Source organism: Venustampulla echinocandica, assembly GCF_003357145.1.
Source record: "Venustampulla echinocandica strain BP 5553 chromosome Unknown scaffold_2, whole genome shotgun sequence".
Lineage (NCBI taxonomy): Eukaryota > Fungi > Ascomycota > Leotiomycetes > Helotiales > Pleuroascaceae > Venustampulla > Venustampulla echinocandica.
This window is the reverse complement of record NW_022474207.1, coordinates 3,043,028-3,062,080: the sequence shown is the minus strand read 5'-3', so window position 1 is coordinate 3,062,080 and position 19,053 is coordinate 3,043,028. Positions and strand designations below refer to the sequence as shown.

The 19,053-nt window shown below is 51.4% G+C and overlaps 7 protein-coding genes across 7 annotated transcripts; 4 read left to right on the top strand and 3 right to left on the bottom strand.

The window, feature by feature from the left end:
• Window positions 1-132: 132 nt before the first annotated feature.
• BP5553_05388 (Rft-containing protein) lies at window positions 133-1,861 on the top strand (the record flags this gene model as incomplete). Its single annotated transcript, XM_032014011.1, has 2 exons — window positions 133-953; window positions 1,006-1,861. 2 exons carry the CDS (start codon window positions 133-135, stop codon window positions 1,859-1,861), a joined length of 1,677 nt encoding a protein of 558 aa, XP_031870611.1.
• A 127-nt stretch (window positions 1,862-1,988) lies between these two features.
• On the bottom strand, window positions 1,989-3,891 carry BP5553_05387 (p-loop containing nucleoside triphosphate hydrolase; the record flags this gene model as incomplete). Its single annotated transcript, XM_032014010.1, has 2 exons — window positions 1,989-2,142; window positions 2,198-3,891. 2 exons carry the CDS (start codon window positions 3,889-3,891, stop codon window positions 1,989-1,991), a joined length of 1,848 nt encoding a protein of 615 aa, XP_031870610.1.
• A 537-nt stretch (window positions 3,892-4,428) lies between these two features.
• On the bottom strand, window positions 4,429-5,084 carry BP5553_05386 (Iron-sulfur cluster assembly protein; the record flags this gene model as incomplete). The annotated part of the gene is made up of 2 exons (XM_032014009.1): window positions 4,429-4,598; window positions 4,649-5,084. The coding sequence occupies 2 exons, from the start codon at window positions 5,082-5,084 to the stop codon at window positions 4,429-4,431; spliced, it is 606 nt and encodes a 201-aa protein (XP_031870609.1).
• Window positions 5,085-5,642: 558 nt separating this feature from the next.
• On the top strand, window positions 5,643-8,385 carry BP5553_05385 (Ubiquitinyl hydrolase 1; the record flags this gene model as incomplete). The annotated part of the gene is made up of 4 exons (XM_032014008.1): window positions 5,643-5,670; window positions 5,896-5,963; window positions 6,063-8,185; window positions 8,241-8,385. The coding sequence occupies 4 exons, from the start codon at window positions 5,643-5,645 to the stop codon at window positions 8,383-8,385; spliced, it is 2,364 nt and encodes a 787-aa protein (XP_031870608.1).
• Window positions 8,386-8,513: 128 nt separating this feature from the next.
• BP5553_05384 (Glutamate carboxypeptidase) lies at window positions 8,514-10,007 on the bottom strand (the record flags this gene model as incomplete). Its single annotated transcript, XM_032014007.1, has 2 exons — window positions 8,514-8,697; window positions 8,758-10,007. 2 exons carry the CDS (start codon window positions 10,005-10,007, stop codon window positions 8,514-8,516), a joined length of 1,434 nt encoding a protein of 477 aa, XP_031870607.1.
• A 2,542-nt stretch (window positions 10,008-12,549) lies between these two features.
• BP5553_05383 (uncharacterized protein) lies at window positions 12,550-14,341 on the top strand (the record flags this gene model as incomplete). The annotated part of the gene is made up of 5 exons (XM_032014006.1): window positions 12,550-12,696; window positions 12,755-13,101; window positions 13,882-13,969; window positions 14,049-14,089; window positions 14,137-14,341. 5 exons carry the CDS (start codon window positions 12,550-12,552, stop codon window positions 14,339-14,341), a joined length of 828 nt encoding a protein of 275 aa, XP_031870606.1.
• A 1,017-nt stretch (window positions 14,342-15,358) lies between these two features.
• Window positions 15,359-18,952, top strand: BP5553_05382 (uncharacterized protein; the record flags this gene model as incomplete). Its single annotated transcript, XM_032014005.1, has 5 exons — window positions 15,359-15,882; window positions 15,936-16,040; window positions 16,096-17,320; window positions 17,576-17,695; window positions 17,834-18,952. 5 exons carry the CDS (start codon window positions 15,359-15,361, stop codon window positions 18,950-18,952), a joined length of 3,093 nt encoding a protein of 1,030 aa, XP_031870605.1.
• Between the last annotated feature and the right edge of the window lie 101 nt (window positions 18,953-19,053).

Sequence of the window (19,053 nt, the reverse complement as noted above, 5' to 3'; positions counted from 1 at the left end):
GTGCAGAAGGCTGCTCTCACGTGATAATTCGGATAAACCCCGGAATGGAGCAATTTACATTCCCAAGGTGTTGTTCAGATGCTCCAGAACCACACTTGACACTTTACTAATGTCACGGTTCTGATAGCATCAATGAGTTCATCTTCACCAATTCCATCTGCGTCGCAAAAGGCACCAGTAGCAGAACTCAAACCCAAGTCCGAAACATCTCTGTTATCAAAATCTGCAGAAGGGGCCACGTTACTGATCGCCCTGCAAATTGGTTCTCGCGCCTTGACATTTGTGGTGGGCCAGCTCCTACTTCGCTTTCTCTTTCCCCCTGAGCTTTTCGGCATCTCAACACAACTCGAGGTATATTCGATCTCGGTATTATTCTTTGCAAGAGAAAGCCTGCGTGTTGCTATCCAGAGGCAGACAGACGAACCTGAACCACGGAAATCTTCAACTCCAGAAAAGGAGAAGGATGACCAAATACCAGACGGTCACGTGGATGGGAGGACAGCAGCTGGCAAGACGCAAGCCATCGTGAATCTTGCCTATGTTTCGATATATCTCGGTGCTATCTTTGCCGTTATTCTAGCCTGGCTATATCTGCGTACAATTGCTGGAACACCGGAGATTTTGAACATCCCATACTTTCAAGAAGCATTGAAACTATATGGCTTTGCAGCCGTCTGGGAGCTCTTAGCCGAGCCATGTTTTGTTGTTGCCCAGCATAGATCGATGTACAAAATCCGTGCTGCAGCAGAGGCAACTGCTACGTTGTTGAGATGTCTTGCAACTTGTGCTTCTGCCGTATGGGCTTCTCGGACGGGCCATGATTTGGGAGTCTTGCCATTCGCCATGGGACAAGCAACATATGCGGTCTCATTAGCCATTGTATATTACTGTAGCGTACGGAGTATGGCATCAGCTGGTGGCTTCCATTTGACATTGACGCCGATATATTCGAGGTATGTTTGTTGATACTCTTGTAGCTAAGAAGATAGCTAACATTAGTAAAAGTGATATCTCGGCCTATGTCTTGTCATACTTTTCACGGCCTTTGGTGATCCTTGGCACTAGCCTTTTTGTCCAGTTGCTTGTAAAGCATGTTTTAACCCAGGGAGATACAATCCTCATCGCAACTTTTGCTTCCCCCGTGGCTCAGGGTACTTATGCCCTTGCGAACAATTATGGCGGCCTCCTCGCAAGGCTGGTCCTCCAACCCGTCGAAGAGAGCAGCCGCAATTACTTCGGAAAGCTTCTTGCCACAGTTGACGGGAAACCTCCCAAGGAACTTGTCATGAAGGCTCGTAGTAGCCTACTTTCGCTCCTACGGGCATACGTCCTTCTATCTGTGTGCGTACTTGCTGTTGGGCCTACCGTCGCTCCACTCTTGCTCAAGGTCGTTGCTGGTTCCAAATGGGCGATGTCTGGTGCTGGTGATGTCTTGGCGACGTACTGTTATTACATCCCACTCCTTGCTATCAACGGTGTGACTGAAGCTTTCGTCTCCTCCGTTGCGACTGAATCGGAAGTCAACCGCCAATCCGTCTGGATGTTGGCATTCTCAGTTGGTTTTGGTGGGTCGGCATTCATATTCTTACGTGTTCTGGAGCTCGGGGCCGAGGGACTCGTATGGGCTAATGTTATGAACATGGCCTTCCGCATTGTGTGGAGCACAGTATTCATTACGAGTTTTCTGCGTCGCCAGGGGACCAATCTTGATCTTGGCCAGATTCTTCCCCGAGGTCCTACCATTGCTGCAGGAGTTGCAACGTATGCTGTGCTGGCACGGATGGCATCTACATTTCATGGAGGAATTTCCGATTTCCTCAAAAGTGGGTCGATAACATTGGTATTTGTGGTTATACTGTAAGCTTCCCTCTCATAAGTCCAACTCCGAGCTCTAACTGATCTATGTAGCGCCTTGAGTGAACGAATCTATCTTCTCGACTGCTATCAATCCATCAGAGGCCAAAAAATCAAAAACTAGCTGTATAGATCTAATCAAATTTTATCTTCTGCGCCGCTTTTACGTTCTCAGTATCTTTGTAAAATGCTCCGTATGCACTGTGTTCCTTCTTTTTGACTGTGGTACCAAACTTAAGCAGCTCATCTGGAACCGGCTGATTCGCCGCTTTAAGGACATTAATCAAACTATGGCATTGTTAGCATTCAGTAAGTCTACCGAGTTTTGATTTGTTGTACTTACCCTCCGCTTTGTGCTTTATCATGCTCGGTGAAGAACGTGATTGCCAGCCCTTCCTTTCCGGCTCGACCGGTTCGTCCAATTCGATGGACGTAATCTTCACAGGTTAAAGGAAAGGTCAGATTTAAAACCAGTTGCACAGCTGGTATATCAAGCCCTCTAGCTGCAACATCTGTGGCCACGAGAATAGGAGTCGTTCCTTGCTTGAAGGCCTCCAAGCTCCTCGTCCTTTGCTCCTGGCTGAGATCGCCGTGAATAGCGGCAACTCGGAGTCCCTTGGAGCGAATAAATCCCTCTACTCTCGTCGCTTCCTTTTTATACAGTGCAAACACCAGGATTCGATCGTTCTTTTGGGCACCGCTCTGGTACTGCTTGAGGACCTGTAGCAATCGATATTCCTTATTTCTGGGATCAAGTACTTCAACCCTCTGCACAATACGGGTATTGGCTCTCAGATCTCCAGTGGGGTTATCGCCGATTGTTATTTTGACAGGGGTCTTCATGAAAGTTGCTGCCAAATCTCGAACAGATTCTGGCCATGTCGCCGTGAACATCAGCGTCTGCCTTTCCTTTGGAGTTGTATTGATGATCTTTCTGATCTCCTCTTCAAATCCCTTATCAAGCATTCGATCCGCCTCATCCAATACGACATATTTAGCCCTACCCAAATCTGCAGAGCCCTCATTTATTAGGTCGTTCAAGCGACCAGGAGTGGCAACAACAATGTCGGCAGTCTTGAGTGCCCTGCGCTGCTCGTCCTTTGGCACTCCGCCGTAGACACAAACAGCTTGCAGGCCTGAAGCTTTTGCTAGTAGCATGATTTGTTCGTAACTTTGCATTGCCAACTCTCGTGTAGGCGAAACAATCACAGCCCTAGCCCCCTTGTTCCTCTGGTTTTTTGGAAGGGACATGATACTGCGAGCGCAAGGCACTGCAAAGGCCATCGTCTTCCCCGACCCCGTCTCAGCTACACCAATGACATCTCGACCGTCAGACAGATATGGCCAAGCAGCGGCTTGGATAGGCGTTGGAGCTTTGAAAGCTTTGAATGGTGTAAGTTGAGCCGGATCGCTAACGGGCAAGTAGTCGAATTTGACTATCGGCCGGAATTGTTTTGTCGAAGACGGGTCAGTGATGGAAATGAAGTGGCTTGTAAGGAATTCGTCAATTTCTGTTTGCGGAAGCGCTGTCAATTTGGGATCCTCAGTGTAAAGATTCCCGTTATTGGGAGAATCAATTGGGGCATTGCCGTTCCCATTCATATGCGCTGGTGCCGAACTGGCAGGTTCTGCAGCGATAGAAGCCGAGCCATTGGGAGTGTCTGAATCTGTATTTTCTTGTGACTTCTTCAGGGCTTTCAGTCTAGCTTTCTCCGCCTTTTTTGCCGCTTTCAATTCCTCCTTCGTAGCCTCGGGCTTGGGATCATCCTTCGCAGAATCGGACTTGGACTCTTCCTTCGCAGTTTCGGACTCGACCGCATCTTGTTCCGCTTCCAACTTTCTCAGCTTCTTTAAGCGCTTCTTTTCCTTTCGAGCGGCCTTCGATTCTTTGCTTTCAACGGCGACATCGTCTTGGCTCCCATTTTCTGCGGGGGTTTTGCCTTTGTCAGCGCGGCGTTTCTTGGGTGCAGGGGATGCTTCTGAAAGCGAGATGTTCGAATTGGGTAGATCCGCTTGTTCTAGAGTCCGTTTCCCCATATCTGGTTATGCTGCGGGTTGGTGGAGCGGTGGGTGTTATGGTAAGAGAAATTTTAGGTGGGTGCTCTGGCTGAGGAAGAAGCTGGATTTCCGATAAGAAAATTTTCTGAAGCCGCGGCCGATAAGATCGCCGATTTCGCTTAGCACTTGTGAGTGCGATGGGAAGAGCGGTTTGGATATCAAAATCCTTCTGCTACTTGCCTCTAGGCATTATCTGGCCCCTCTACATTGATGTCACTGCATGGAGGATTAAAGTGGGGGTTGGATCATATTTCATTGACGCTATGAGATTAATTTGGTTACATATTGGGAACGCATTCCTCAGAACAAAACTGTCAAAATTGCGCCAACTCGACCGTCCCTTACTCCATACACTTGAGTGAAGATGGTCGACCTTGCTGAGCATCTAGCTCTAGTTGCATAGGTTGATAACTTTTCCATCCACGCAATCACATTGCAGCATCCCCCGTCCGATTGAATTGCTTTTTTCCGGCCCAGCGATTCGGTCTCCCCGGCCTAAAGGCTCTTTTCCACGCCTCATGCGGTTGCCGTCTGAGACGACGAAGGTTCCATGATAGTTCCTACGTCAATCTTTGGTACGTTCGCACCAGTTCCGCCGAGATCGGTAGAGCGAGCATTTGGGTTTTTCGTGTAGTAATTTGAGATAGCAGATTTGATAGCATCTTCAGCAAGCATAGAGCAATGCACTAACAAAAGGGTTAGCGTAACATATCCAATGCAGCAACATATAACTTACGCTTAACAGGTGGTAGACATAATTCCTTCGCGATTTCTGTATTCCGAATTCGACCAGCTTCGTCCAAAGTCATGCCTTGGACCAACTCGGTGAGATATGAAGACGAGGCAATGGCTGAACCACAGCCAAACGTCTTGAATTTGACATCGGAAATTGTATTGTTTGTGGGATCCACGCGGATCTGGAGCTTCATGACATCGCCACATGCTGGCGCACCAACAAGTCCCGTGCCAACATCCGTATCGGTCTTCGGCATGCTGCCAATATTCCTGGGGCGCGAGTAGTGGTCTAGCACCTTCTCATGATATTGTCGTCGACCCGAAATCGCGATTCCGTTTGTGATAGGGGATGTGATAGGCCTTGAGGCAGGTCGAGCTGTCGCGGATAATACTCTTCCCGCCGCGCGGGGTGCGGCAATCAAGGTTCGTCGAAACATGGTTAAAATTGAAAAAGGCGTCCTAGGACGGCTGACAGGGTTGTAGGAATTGAGCAGCTATTCAGTTTGTTCGTGACTTCAATTTGTTGGTGTTGTGGAGGTTTTGATGGTTGTTGGTTGATGAAGGCGAATATGATGTAGAGAGGAGGTTCTTTGAGTCCGGAGTATGACGGAGAAACTTAGACTTTACCTTATGAGTGGTTAGCGAGCCAATACTCCGTACCTACGCGTACTAGCCTCCTAAATCCGTAATCTGATCCGGAGATTTCGGCTTGTCAGTAAGAAGCGAGGGGCGAGACCGAACTCCGATCATTACCCGAGAACTCCGTAGTCACGTGGCCAACCACCTCCTTCGCCACCTGTGACCCGCCTTGCACGTGCGCGAGGGGCAGCTCCACAAAACGCGGTGGATGTGTGCAATTGCCCCGCGTCCCCAAAACGACGATACATCAACATCGACACCAACATTAGCGAAAGTGACCAACGCCCTTCTATATTGTGCCGCAGTCTAGGACAGGTCCCTATTTTAAATTGTGACCTGAAGTACGGCTGGTTAAGATGTCTTGCAAGCACGTTGACTCGCCAGGTAAGCTAGAATATATCCTCTACCCACCCAACTCTATGTCATACCAAGGAAGCAGCGCTCTGTCTCGGAAGGGTAGAAGTCGATGCCCACGATATCACTGGGTGGATTTGGCTCTGCACCTCCGATTACTCTGCCATATGTTCAAAGGGGTGCTTTTTGAGGCATCGTGTGAATCAGAGTATCTTTACTATCTTATGTGCTTAGTAAAACTAACAAGGCAACCAGATCTGCGTCCTCCAGGCCCAAACCAGTCGGTCTATCGGGAAGACTGCACAGAATGCTTCGACTCGATTGTGAGTATACCTTGATGCCGAACCCTGGAGGACTGGTGCTTGCGCTGCTAGTTGTTTGCAATTTACTATGCTCACAGCCATATGCTAATCCTGGCCCAGGATGATCTGACCGGTTTGGATGTCTGTCTTTACTGCTTCAACGGCGGATGCACTGGAGAGAGAAAGCATGCAGCGCTCCATTATGCGACCAAGAACCACCCCTTGGCATTGAATATTCGCCGGACCCGAAAAGTTATTGTTCGTGACGAGCCACCACAAAAGATGTCTAGACTGGCCATCGCAGCCGAAACCGAGGCGGATCGATACAACTATGAAACAACCGTTCGGTGTTATGAATGTGATGTTGAGAATGTGGATAAATCGGCTGGCAAGCTTCCTGCGATGATCGAGTCGGTCATGAAGGCGAACACATTTTCAAGACAAGAGGAAGTGAAGGCATGGGAACAAGAGTTCACAACTTGCGAGCATATTCTTACTCTCCAGCAAGAACCTGCAAAGCAAATCCAGTCTCAGGACCTTGGTCATTGTTCGTTATGTGATCTGCAGGAAAACCTCTGGCTCTGCCTGCAGTGTGGCAACCTTGGCTGTGGTCGTGCACAATTTGGGGGGCTTCGCGGTCATTCCCACGCTTTAGAGCATAAAACCGGCACAGGGCATGCGGTAGCCGTCAAGCTAGGATCTATTACGCCGGATGGAACTGCCGATGTCTACTGCTATCAGTGCGATGAGGAGCGACTAGATGATGACCTTGGCCGCCATCTTGCTCATTGGGGAATTATCCTTGCTGAGCGGCAAAAGACTGAGAAGAGCCTGACGGAGATGAATGTAGAGGAGAATTTACGTTGGGAGTTTTCTATGACTGATGAGGCTGGCCAGGAACTAAAGAAACTATTTGGCCAAGGTTTCACCGGTCTGAAGAACCTTGGGAATAGCTGCTATATGGCCAGTACTCTGCAATGTCTTTTTGCGCTCCCTCAATTTCAAACGCGCTATGCCCTTCCGCCGTCGGAGATGCCTACTGTTGAAGAGCCAGCGTCAGATCTGGAGACGCAACTTCGCAAATTAGCTGATGGGTTGTACTCTGGGCGTTATTCACATTCCGACGCCGACATCACCTCATCCGACAATTCTGCCGATGTTGCCTACCAGAAGGGTCTTGCACCAGCTATGTTAAAGCATCTCATTGGGAGAGGCCACTCGGAGTTCTCAACGATGCGTCAACAGGACGCTTTCGAATTTCTCCTTCATGTTTTCAAGCTCATTACTCGCTCTAAACATATTGCGCCTTTGCAAGACCCCACTCAATCTTTTCGCTTTGTCATGGAGCAGCGTTTGCAGTGCCTCAATTGCAAGAAGGTCCGATACAGGAGCGATGAACAAGATAATATCTCAATTCCGGTTCCGATCCGCCGGATTCCCCAGCAAAGTGCAGAATTGCAGGGCGATGGAGACAAGAAGGTGGACGAGTACCAATCGGTCACCTTGAAGGAATGTCTGGACAGCTTCACAGGCGAAGAGCGTGTGGAACTTACGTGCTCCGCTTGTGGCAGCAAGGATGGATTTTCAAAGAGATCGCTTTTCAAAACATTCCCGGAGGTGCTAGCTGTAAATGCTCGACGATTCGTGCTTATCAACTGGGTCCCTACCAAGGTCGATGTGCCAGTCGTTGTTGGCGATGAGCCCTTCCTTCTTGATGATTACAAGTCGCCAGGACACCAGCCTTCTGAGGAGCTACTTCCAGATGATGAAAGCGACAATAAGCCCGTTTTCTCTGCCAACCAGGAGGCTCTGCTACAACTAGAGGGCATGGGCTTCCCACGTAACCGTTGCGAGAAGGCTCTCCATGCTACTGGAAATACAGATGCGGATACAGCGATGGAGTGGCTATTCGCTCATATGGAAGATCCGGACATTGACGCACCTTTGGACCTCGGTGGTGCACAAGCAGCTTCTGGCGCGGTAGACCCTGACAAAATCGAAATGCTCGGCGCAATGGGATTTGGCCCGCCACAGGCACGTAAAGCTCTAAAAGAAACCGGCGGAGATGTGGAGCGAGCTGTTGAATGGCTGTTTAGCCATCCAGATGACCAGGGAGAATTCGAAGACGATACCGCCGCAGCAAGTGAATCAGCCCCGAAAGACACCCCAGGTAGCAGCGAGCTACCCGCCAAATTCCAACTACAATCCATAATCTGCCACAAAGGAGCTAGTATTCATGCAGGGTAAATCCCCATCAAGAACATCACGTGCATACTGGGAAGCTAACATTCATTGTAGGCATTACGTCGCCTTCATTCGTAAATCTATTCCCGGTGAAGATACGCCAGCATGGGTTCTATACAACGATGAAAAGGTTGTCAAGGCGCTTGATATCGAGGAAATGAAGAAATTTGCGTACGTGTACTTCTTTCAACGCATTTGAAGACGCGGGGTAAGCGCGGCGTTTGGGAAATGCTAGAGTAAGCACAAAGGCGGCAGGGTCAATCATTACAGATGCATAGACATTATGGTCAAAAGTTCACGAGCTAGCCAATAAAATTATCATTTGCTCTAATTAGACATGGGCTCCTCAGCGACATAATGCAGATATGCGCCTAGCAGTTTGATCCCCTCGATGTAGTTCCGCTTGTCGAGCTTCTCATTGATGGAGTGTGCTGCATCCGTAGAGCTGCCCATTGGCAGTAGAAGCACGTTCTTACCGGTTGCTTGTTCAAAAGTCAACGTCACAGGGATACTAGACCGTCGGTTAGTGATATGTAAGGCCTTGCGTAGGGGTATGTGGTGTAAAGCTTACCTGCCGCCCTCTCGGGTCAAGTCTGGTTGGACGCCCCATACCCTCTCCACGGCTTTCGCGGCTGCACTAAAGTTCCAGTGCTTTGGGCTGGCAACCCACCATTTGCCTGCATGTTGAAGCGTGCAGTTCAAGGTGTTCTTGCTACCAAGATTCTTGAACTGTTCGTCAACGTATTTGAAAACAAGACGGTCGACATCTTCGGGCTCCATATTAGGCACTGTGCGGATAGAGAACTTGCCGATGACCTTCGCGGGAATCACCGTCTTGGCACCTGGCTGTGAGAAAGCGCCCTCAATACCGTGAACAGAGAGGGAGGGGTAACGCCAGCGGGCCATGAGGGTCTTCTCCTTATCAGGGTGGATCGAGGTCTCGCTACCCAGCGATTCGTAAAGGTTGGACATCTCAAACGCGATATTTCCATACAGGGATTTCTCGTCGTCGGTAAGTGGAGCAACAAGCTCAGCCAAACCTGGAATCTGAATCTTCCCATGTGTATCAACGAGGCTGCCAAGTATCCGTACCAAATCTGTCATTGGTTCTTGAGCCGTGCCGCCAAAGACACCGCTGTGAAGGTCCTGGCCGGGGCCAGAGACCTCGACGGAATAATAACTGCAGCCACGGAGACCGTATGTGAGGCAGGGCTTTTCCGTTCCGAGCCAGTAGTTGTCAGATATGCAAACGGCATCAGCATCGGCGAAGTACTTATCTGCCTCCGCCTTGATAAAGTCGTCTAGACCCTCCGAGCCATACTCCTCCATACCCTCGAAACACATGAGGAGATTGACGGGGAAGTCAACACCAGCCTTTTGATGAGCTTCAATCGCGTTGAGCCAGCCTAGCACCGGTCCCTTGTCATCTGTGCTTCCTCTACCGTACATTCGGCCCTTATCATCAACGGTGAGCTCGAAAGGCTCCGTAGCCCATCCGTCCTCTTTTCCAGCCGGTTGCACATCATAATGGCCGTAAACCAGAATGGTCCGCTTGTTCTTGTCATTACCATAACGAGCGATAACCACAGGCGGGAGTTCAAGATGCTCCTTGCCAGGTTGCTTGCCTAATGGTCTCTTCTCGACCTGTGCTCCTAGTGCGGACAACTCGTCGGCAAGAAACTCGCCCATGCGGACGACATCCGGTCGGCGCTCTTCGTCTGCAGATACGGACGGGATGGCAACCGCTTTCCGTAGGCGCTCGATAAAGTGGTCGGAAAGGGTATCGACCTGCTTGAAGTAGCCATCAAGTTGAGGAGCCATCTTTGTTTTTCGAGCCTGGTGGGACCGGAGGGCGTCTGTTAGGTAGGTGTGGGAGTGCTTTAGAGGCCGAGGGTAGATGGGCGGGTGGTGCAAACTTGTACGTGTACGTCCTTGCTGAAGTGAACAGTGGACGTGGTAGGAGGCTCCGCAGATTCGGGTTGTGGGTGCTCTTGAAGATATTGATGTTGATGTTCTCGCTGAGAACTTGAGGAGGAACATAGGGCCAGTGAAGGGCGTCGTGTTTGCACGACAACAACGGCGGGGTACCAGCAACTGTCTCCTGCCACATTTGGCTCGATGATTGGGTCCTAGGCGGTGCTCAAATGAGGTGCTAGGTGTCACGTGCTCGGTTGGGAACTCGAGCCGTGGTTAGCCGTGGGTAGCCATGCTGGTACGTACCCCAAAAGCTGCTGCCTGAGGCATTTATATCCCAGCACCACGACGAGCACTGTGAGACCTGCCAGAGGCCTAATAGATACGAAGTACCTAGGTACCTTCGCTACCCAACTTAGGGACCTAAAATTACACAAGAGCGCACAGCTTCTTCCTCTACGAAGTTAACAAATCAACAGGACTTCGTACTCCAGCGACAGGATAATATTATCCAGCCCCCAGCATCAAGGAACAATCGAAGGTTCCATTTGCGGACTCCGGACGACGGATCGATCACGAATGGGCAACATCCACGTCAGCGTCACAAACCAAGCGCAAAGTCAAGCACCAAACAGGAACGGGCCGAACGGCTGATTACCTCAGACTTCTATTCCCATATCCGGATCCAGTGGCCCAAGATATTGAATTCTTTTTTTATAGCTCTCGTTTTCCGGGTGTATAGAGATTCAGCTCTAACCCAGTGGTGCAGGCGCGCAACCGCCAGGTTCAAGTGGGCTGGAATGGGGTTCATTCTCACGTAATATCGAAACTGTTTCAGCGGTCGATACAAACCCCAAACAGAACAAATACTCTCGATCTTGAGCCCGCCCCCAGGACCAAGTGTCACCAATGCGAAACGCGACCCGCCCGAGGAACCCGCTAGGACAAACATGATCGTCGCGCCTACGAGAGATGCATCTATTCCAAAACCCCTCTAGAAACTTGGGTGGATGTGGATGTGGTGGCGACTGCAAGGTACGAAGAAGAATAGGAGCGCCTGTTCTCCGGTCCTAGTCCTACGTACAGTACATGTACATGTAGAGTACAATTCCCATCCGCATCTATTTCGAGACTTTGGGGCTTCAATTCTACAGAGCACAATCGAGCTAGAGCACACCTAGGTAGGTACCCGAGTACCCAAGCTAGTGTGAAGTTATTCTTGACATAGTTTTGCATATTCTGCACTTGTGGCTTTTTATCTCCCTTATCCATCATGGCGCAGACGTGCCAGCCACACTGGAAAGGCGGGCGTGCATTCGCCCGGGGGGCCAACATGCCAACTGCCAACGGACAACACGTTGCCCCTCGCTCCACATCCACAGAATCAGATCCCGAGCAAGCAGTGTGACAACCCAGAAGGATGAGAATCCCAGCCCTATGTCGCCATCTGAGTGCCGAGATACAGTTTGCGACTGGGCAACAGGCGACGAGGAGCTCGATGTCTAGCCGCCGGGGAGCAAGCATCCACACTTCCCCACCAGCATCTTCATCTGATGTGGTCGACTTGGGGGGTGGCCTAGCAGCTATGGAAATCTCTTCAACTTGCATCGTGGAGTGGCTTCCACGATTGAGCGGTGCAAGCAGAGTTCCACTGACCACATTTGCCACCGTCAAAATAGACGCCCAGATTCAACACCCGATTCTGTCCGCAGTCGCAAACAGAGGACGATCGTCGGTATCCGATACAGAACCCCAGCTTTGCTGCAGGGGCTGCAGATAGGAGGCGCTGCGCAGCAATACTCGGTACGGTACTTCGTACGGAGTATCACGACTACAGTACCGTACCTCTCAAACGATACGATCATCAGCACCCTGTAACATCCTCTGGAGCCCTGAGTCAGTACCTAACGATGCTAGTTCCTCGTTTTGCTTTATTAAATGGAGGTGTGGGCTTTTATCATCATCCCATGGTAGAGCGAGCTCCAACGTGAACGATGAAACGTGAGAAAGGTCACGCTGGATAGCTTTAGGGGATATAACGGACAACATCGAATATCCGTGTCCGCTTGGTAAACAGCTTGCTGAACAACATATTTGAAACGCCGAGTCTGGGGGTTCCAGGTTTTCTCTACTGTAACATCTGTCGGCACCCAGAAGGCCGCAGAGGGGATATGAACGAGTACGCCTTGCTACATCCACCAATACTATAGTTGTTGGTCTCGTAATCCTTGGCAGTCGATTCAGCAGTGGTCAGATGGACTAGATGGAGAAATGGGGGCTGTTCAACGGTGGGATTCGTGAGGGCAATGGTCATGCCTCCTTCGGAGGATTTTGCCGGAATTCACCCTATACAGCTGGGCCACAAAAGATGGGGCGATATATTAAGGTTATAAATGAACGAACTTCCAGGCTCGCCTCGGCAGAGTGTGTTCGGACGAGCTTCTCGAAGATGGGGGTGGCTCCTCCTGCTGATGCTGATGCTGCTGCTACTGCCTCTGCTTCTGCTTCTGCTGCATGTAGGAGGCCAGGACGGGGAATCGTGAATGCCATCCTCTTCCTTCTTTGGACATATTGCACCGAACAAGAGGGAGGGCTGGTGTGCAGTGACAGCGTTGCCGAACAGACTCGTGGCAGAATGCAACAAGCATTTGCAGATGGGGCTTGTCATGATGATGGAGATTCCAAATGGTTATTGGGGTGAGAAGCATGGTAGGGAAGCCGAAGGGGGTTTCGAGGCCACATGGCCGCCATGTTCTGCTCCTGGTAGTGTGTCGCACAGGGGCGATGTCGATGTGGAGGGATACTACCTCGTACATGGAGCATCACTCGATTCAGCCGTCTACGCTTTAGCCAAACTTCAAACTTCAGACTCGGATCCGAACCGAGTCGCCCAGCCGACATTGGACGTAGCGGTGCGGATCGCATGGGGAGGCCCTCGAGGGGCCAATTTTGTTTCAAGTTTGCAACTCGACATGCCCGGTACCGACCCTGTATGGCGTAGGTATAGGGCAGAGTGGTCCCGTACCAGGAGCAGTACCAAGAGCGGCCCCAGGCGAAACTACCGAGTATCCTAAGTCCGTTCTACTGCAGCGCCTGTAATTGCGCAGATCGCGATATCTCTTTTCGGGCAGTGGTACAGAGTGGTGCTGGAGGGCAACTCCCGGTGTTGACTGATATCCTACCGGTGGATCGATCCCAGTGCATCTACCTGATCAGCAGGTGTACAGAGTAAGGGCTGATCTTCCATATTTAGAGTGTGCTTGTTGCTGACAGTGGTTGCTGGGGGGGTTGCACCCGTGAAAGGTCGAGAGTTGCGAGAATAACAGCGGGTGCATCGCTGGAAAGAGTAGTATAGAGCGAAGGAAGATGCAGTCTACCCACGGAGTATGTTCCGGCAGTAGTAGCATTCCCTCCATCGGCCATCGTTCATCCATTCATCTGATCTTTCCTCGGCTTCTCACCATTATTTGCCGGGAGCAGGATGAGGCGCCGACGTGGCACTTGGAAGTAGGGAAGCGCCCCGGACTCTTCTCCGCAAGTCGCAAGTAGTGCTTCGTACAGTATACTACCTTACCTACTAGTAGGCACGCACTGTCCTAGAATACCAAGTACTCCTCGATGTGTACTATACGAAGCACGAAGCACGAAGTACGCAGAACTACAGTACGTACTAGGTACTGCGCACGTAGCAATCCTGCTACCCGGTCCGCTCCAATGATCATCTGCGGCGGGACGCGGCGCAGCGCAAGAATGCTATGCTATGCTATGCTGTGCTATGCAGTGCGGTGCAGGCCCGGGCGAGCAGGGCAGCATGGATAACGGTGCACTTTCCAGGGAACGACGCCAAGCGTTCTTTTGGTGATGCGACAGTACATACTTCGTACGTCCTACAGCGCTGCGTACTGGACGATGCTGGTTCAATGCTGGTCGGTGCTGATGCGCGCATAGGGGCCAGAGGGTGGCTCAGCGCGCCTGTCACGCCCTACGAAGTACGACGTCGCGGGCCCTCCAGCGCTTGAATGCTACCACGCTCCAGCACCCTCGAGAGAACCGACCCCATTCGGGCTCTCTCCCCGAGCGAACAGCATCTCATGATTGCTCGACTGCCGCCGGCGACAGGCCCTCTCCATCTTACCTGCCCTCTCACGAGTCCCGAGTGTGTCGCTGGAAGAAGTCCATCGAGGGAGGCCGTGGACGAACTGCTCCACGCGGGAACGGGCCACGCTCGTGCTTCAGAGTAGGTGTTTTGGCGATATGCTTGATGATCCAGCGCCCCGCGCCGTGAAGAGTTCCTAGGTAGTTCCTAGCGGGGTCAGTTTAAATCCAAAAGACAAAGACAAAATGACAAGTCCCAAAGCCCAAAATGTCTCGGTTTCGACGTGCTCAAAATACCAAATATCAAAATATCAGATCACCACCAGCGAGCCGCCGTCACTGGCAGTCGGGGCAGGCCACGCTACGCCCAGCCAACCAAGGCTTGCCGAACACTTATTCGAGCGTCTCATTCGAAGCAAAATAGCCCGGACTGTGTCTACGAAGCCAGTGTCTCTATCACTATCCATCAGCACTAGTCCCCGTCCCGTCCTCCCATGCCCCTGCGCAGCCCTGCCGCCGGACCTGCTCACGGCGCTTAAGCCTGCACGTCCCCCCCTGACGCCGTCGCTATTTATGGCCCCCCGCGCTCGCAATCGCTTCAGTCTCCTCTGTAATCCGCTCGCGGGACGGGGGCTTGGAAACGGGTCGTCCGGGGTGGCTGCTCTGTCCGGGAGCCAAGGGGCCGTGCCAGCATCCCAGGACCGCCAGGGGAACGGTGCCCAGGAGCCAGGAGCCAGGATCTCAGAATGGCCCAAAGCTCTCCCCAAGGTCATCGAACCGGGGATGCAATCGCTGCAATGAGCACTGAGCATCCTGTCCGAAAAGCCTCCAAACCCCCAATCCCTTTTTCCTCCCCTCCTCGAACCCTTCTTCGTCCCTCCAGTACACATAATCGCATCGTTCAGCAATGCCCCGCCCAGCGATACGTTCTATCTTTGTGCATCTACTGCGCATCTGTCGGGGCTCTTGTGGAAGTACCAAGTAGTTCTCTCCCGTATCTTTTTTAATCGTCCGCATCCCAGCATCTCTTACCAAAGATCTCTCCTTGTCGACACAGAGCTGTCTCCGCCGGTATTTTGGCCCCTGATCGGATCTATTCCAGTCAGGCTGTGCAGAGCTGTAAGGATCCACAAGACTTCGTTTCCATTTTGAGTTCCAACATCATGTCGAGCCTCAAAGATATCATGGACGTCGATGTGGAACCACTCCAGTCCCAGGCCTATAGAAGGTCAAGGGAAGCCGCACAACAACAAGCCTCGTCTCATTCATCGATCGCCATCCCCTCCGAGACTCCTTCGCCCGCACCCGATGACGACGACCTTCACACCCACGATAGCCACACCGACCTCAGCAAAGGGAAAGCCCCCATCAAGCGGCGCAAGTCCAATCGAATCTCAAACCCGTCGAGCCTCTCTATAGCATCGGGTTCAGACGTCCCACGGGGGCGAGACAGTCCCATTGGGGATGCGATGGACTTCTCGTCGGGATACCCAACAGCGGGATCTAGTCAGGCGAGCTCCACCGGGGGAACGCAGCAGATCCAAAGAGTCCCAGAAGTGGGCACCGATATTCCGGTCAAATATACGCCGGTGACGGGTCGTATTAGCAGAGCAAAGAAAGGAGTCCCGGTACATACTTGCGATATTTGCAGCCCCGCTAAGACATTCACGCGCGCAGAGCATCTGAGGTTAGCCTTTTCTGCCCTCTTGATAACCGATTACTGACGAGTTACCTACCCAGACGACACCAGTTGAGCCATCAGAAGCCGGCATATGCGTGCACTGTCGAGAACTGTGGAAGCACTTTCTACCGGCCGGACTTATTGGCGCGACATATGCTGCGACAGTAAGCAACAACAACAACGCGATTCGCGCTCGAGACCAGTGCTAACAAGGTATAGTGAATCCGGAAGTGTTCAGGGAGGCAATTCTAGCGATCGACGAAGTAGTAGGGCGTCGTCGAACGCCTCGGAAAGACAAGCGCCTATACTGAAGGTAGAAACACCAGGACACGTATTTGGTGGCCACCAGGGATCCATGACAGGTGCGGCCACTCCCCGAACCTCTGGCAGTGTCGAGAGCTCGATGACGATCTCGAGCTCCGGCACCATCACCAACCTGGCGGGCTTTTCTCCCCAGTCCTCAGCTTCCCATAAACGATCAGCAAGTGAAGCACAGCTTCATGAACCGGATCCGTATCCCACCACTTCTCCCCAACCAAGCGGACCATCGGTAAGCCTTGGGCAGCTAACCCCTGATTATACCACGGATCTGCCACAGCGAGATATTTTTTCTGGCCCATCGCCTGCCGGTTTCGATGGCGAGATGTACACCGAACCAGGTGAAGCTCGGTTTTCAACAACTTTTACCCCAACGCAACATCTGACGGTCTTGAGTATTCCGGACGAGTCTTTTCCCACTCATGTTTCTTATCCCCAGGATAATTCTCCATGGTGCTCGTCTGCATCTGACAGCACCTTCTCGAGCTACTCGGAGAGTTCCCGAAACGGCAGACACCGAAGATCCAGGGGTCGGTCTACTTCCGTAGCTGACTGGCCAATATCCTCAGCATCCCCATGGTCTCCCCAGGGTATTAGTGCCACTCCTCAGGACCTGCGGAGCTCTCCCTTCGATATCTTTCTAGAACAAAGTGGAGGGGCCTACGCTTCACCACGTATGTCGTCCCCAACGATTCAAGTTCAGCACTTAGACGTGCCAAGTACTTATGGAAATTCGATATATATGGAATCAGTGGGTACTCCAGCCCTCTCGCCGTATAGCAAACCAATGTCTCAAGTCTTTTCAGCGTCCCCTTCACGAGTATCCGAGTCCCGATTGGCAGGCATTCCTGCCTCGCGACAGAAGGAACAACTAGCGGCCATGAATAATGGCATATCCACCATCTCCGACTGCCAACCACCGCCACAACTAGACATCTATATAAACAGCTACTGGGACAATTTCCATCCGTTTTTTCCTATTATCCACCGCCAAACATCTGAGCCTATCAAAGACAATCTCCTTACCTCCGCATTGGCCGCTATCGGCACTCAGTACCACGACACCACCGAAGCCCGAGTTATTGGATCCGAGTTGAACGAATCATGTAGAAAGGGCATTGGCCACGTAAGTTGTTTTTGTATGTATTCCGAGATCGGCGCTATAAGGGTCCAAACCTACCCCGTGTAATTTGGTCTATGTTCCAAGAAGGGTTCAGAAAAATGTTTTCCCTCGGCCACACATTTAACGTGAGCGGCTGAGGAATCCCTTTTCGCTTCTCGCCTTGGATCTAATCACTGAAATCCACAAGGGTTATTGGTCTCTTACTCACCTACCGCACTTGAATGATAAGCAAGACGAATTATGCTAACCTGCACCTAGTGCCCGACATGGACCCTGCAGACGATGCAAGCAATCCTGCTTACTGAAGTCTTCAGTCGGTTCCGGGGACGTAAGACTACCGTTCGATTGTCCCGGCAGTTTGACGAGCTCTATGGAAGGGTGAGTTAATCGTAACACTCTTACAGATCCCCCCACCTTTGTGTTACTGGTGATATACCAGTTGCTTGTAATTCCAAGGGATTGGGCCATTTCTTCAATTACCCATCTTTGAAATGAATTAGGGCTAATAATTAGCAGCTTCTTAAGGGCATAGATCAAAGCTACAAAGCCATTGAAAGTCCAGATATTCCAACTCAATGGTTTCAATGGGCCGAGATAGAAGGCCACAAGAGACTTCTTAGCGCCTGCTTCATATTCGACGTCCAGCAGGCACTTTACCATCAACAACCCCGATCAAAGGCGCTCGGCGGCGAGACACGTCCCTTCCTTCCCACGCTATGCTCTGATAGTCTCTGGAATGCAGGCACCGCGATAGAATGGCAGGCTCACCTAACCGATTACCCACTTGATCAACCTCTCCAACTTCTAGAGCAGAGCATATGCTCCCAACGAACTTCTCCTAGATCGTCAGCCTTCACCCAATCACTCTTAATCTGTTTTCTGGCCACCCGACTTCCCATGCGGGAGAATCCTAGGTGTCCGAATGCTTACCTTCCGCATGCTCCAGATTCTGGCCTCACGAGTCTTATGGATCCATTTCCTACCTCCTCACTTGCCCAAACCTACCTCGCCTTGCATCATACGCCGCTCCACGACCTCCTTGCAATCGCAGGCGACACCTGGATATTTGGTCAGAAAGTAACTCCGCCATCTGCCTTCCATGACGCTCAGTCGCGTTTGAAGACGTGGTCATCATCCGTCGCTGCGGCTCAAGCTACTCACCATGCATGTCGCATCCTGTCTGTCGGACTTTGCCAGCCAAGTACTCACGAAAACAACTATAACGAGGTTGGACTAGGTTACCTATCCAAGTACTGGGGCTTATACATCGCCGCGTTGATTTGTTGGGCATTCGGTCACCGCTATCAGCCCTCTGGGAGCAGCAGCGGCAGCCTGACCCGAAGCAATTCTTATACAGCAATCGGTGATACCGATGCAAACGGACACTACCAATCCTCCTCTTCGGCCATTGATGCGCAGGTCAAAACCGCCAATTATGTCAATTCCATGCTAGAACTAAGCGTCGAGGACCTATTAACAAATAGAGCCAGCATGAGAGGCGAAACATCTGCTGTCATTGATGCTGTTCGCCATGGCCTGGGGAGCGATGGTCTGGGTGACAAGTGTAGCATGCTTGTTGATTGTATTGGGGTCCTGAAGAAGCTCTCCAAAACCGGCAAAGGGAAATGGTTCTAAGTTCGGGTTTTTCCCCTCCTGGGAGTTCGTTCCTTCCTTCTTTCTCTTTCCTTTTCTGTACTAATTTCCTTACCCTCCTTTCCTTTCACTGTATCACTATT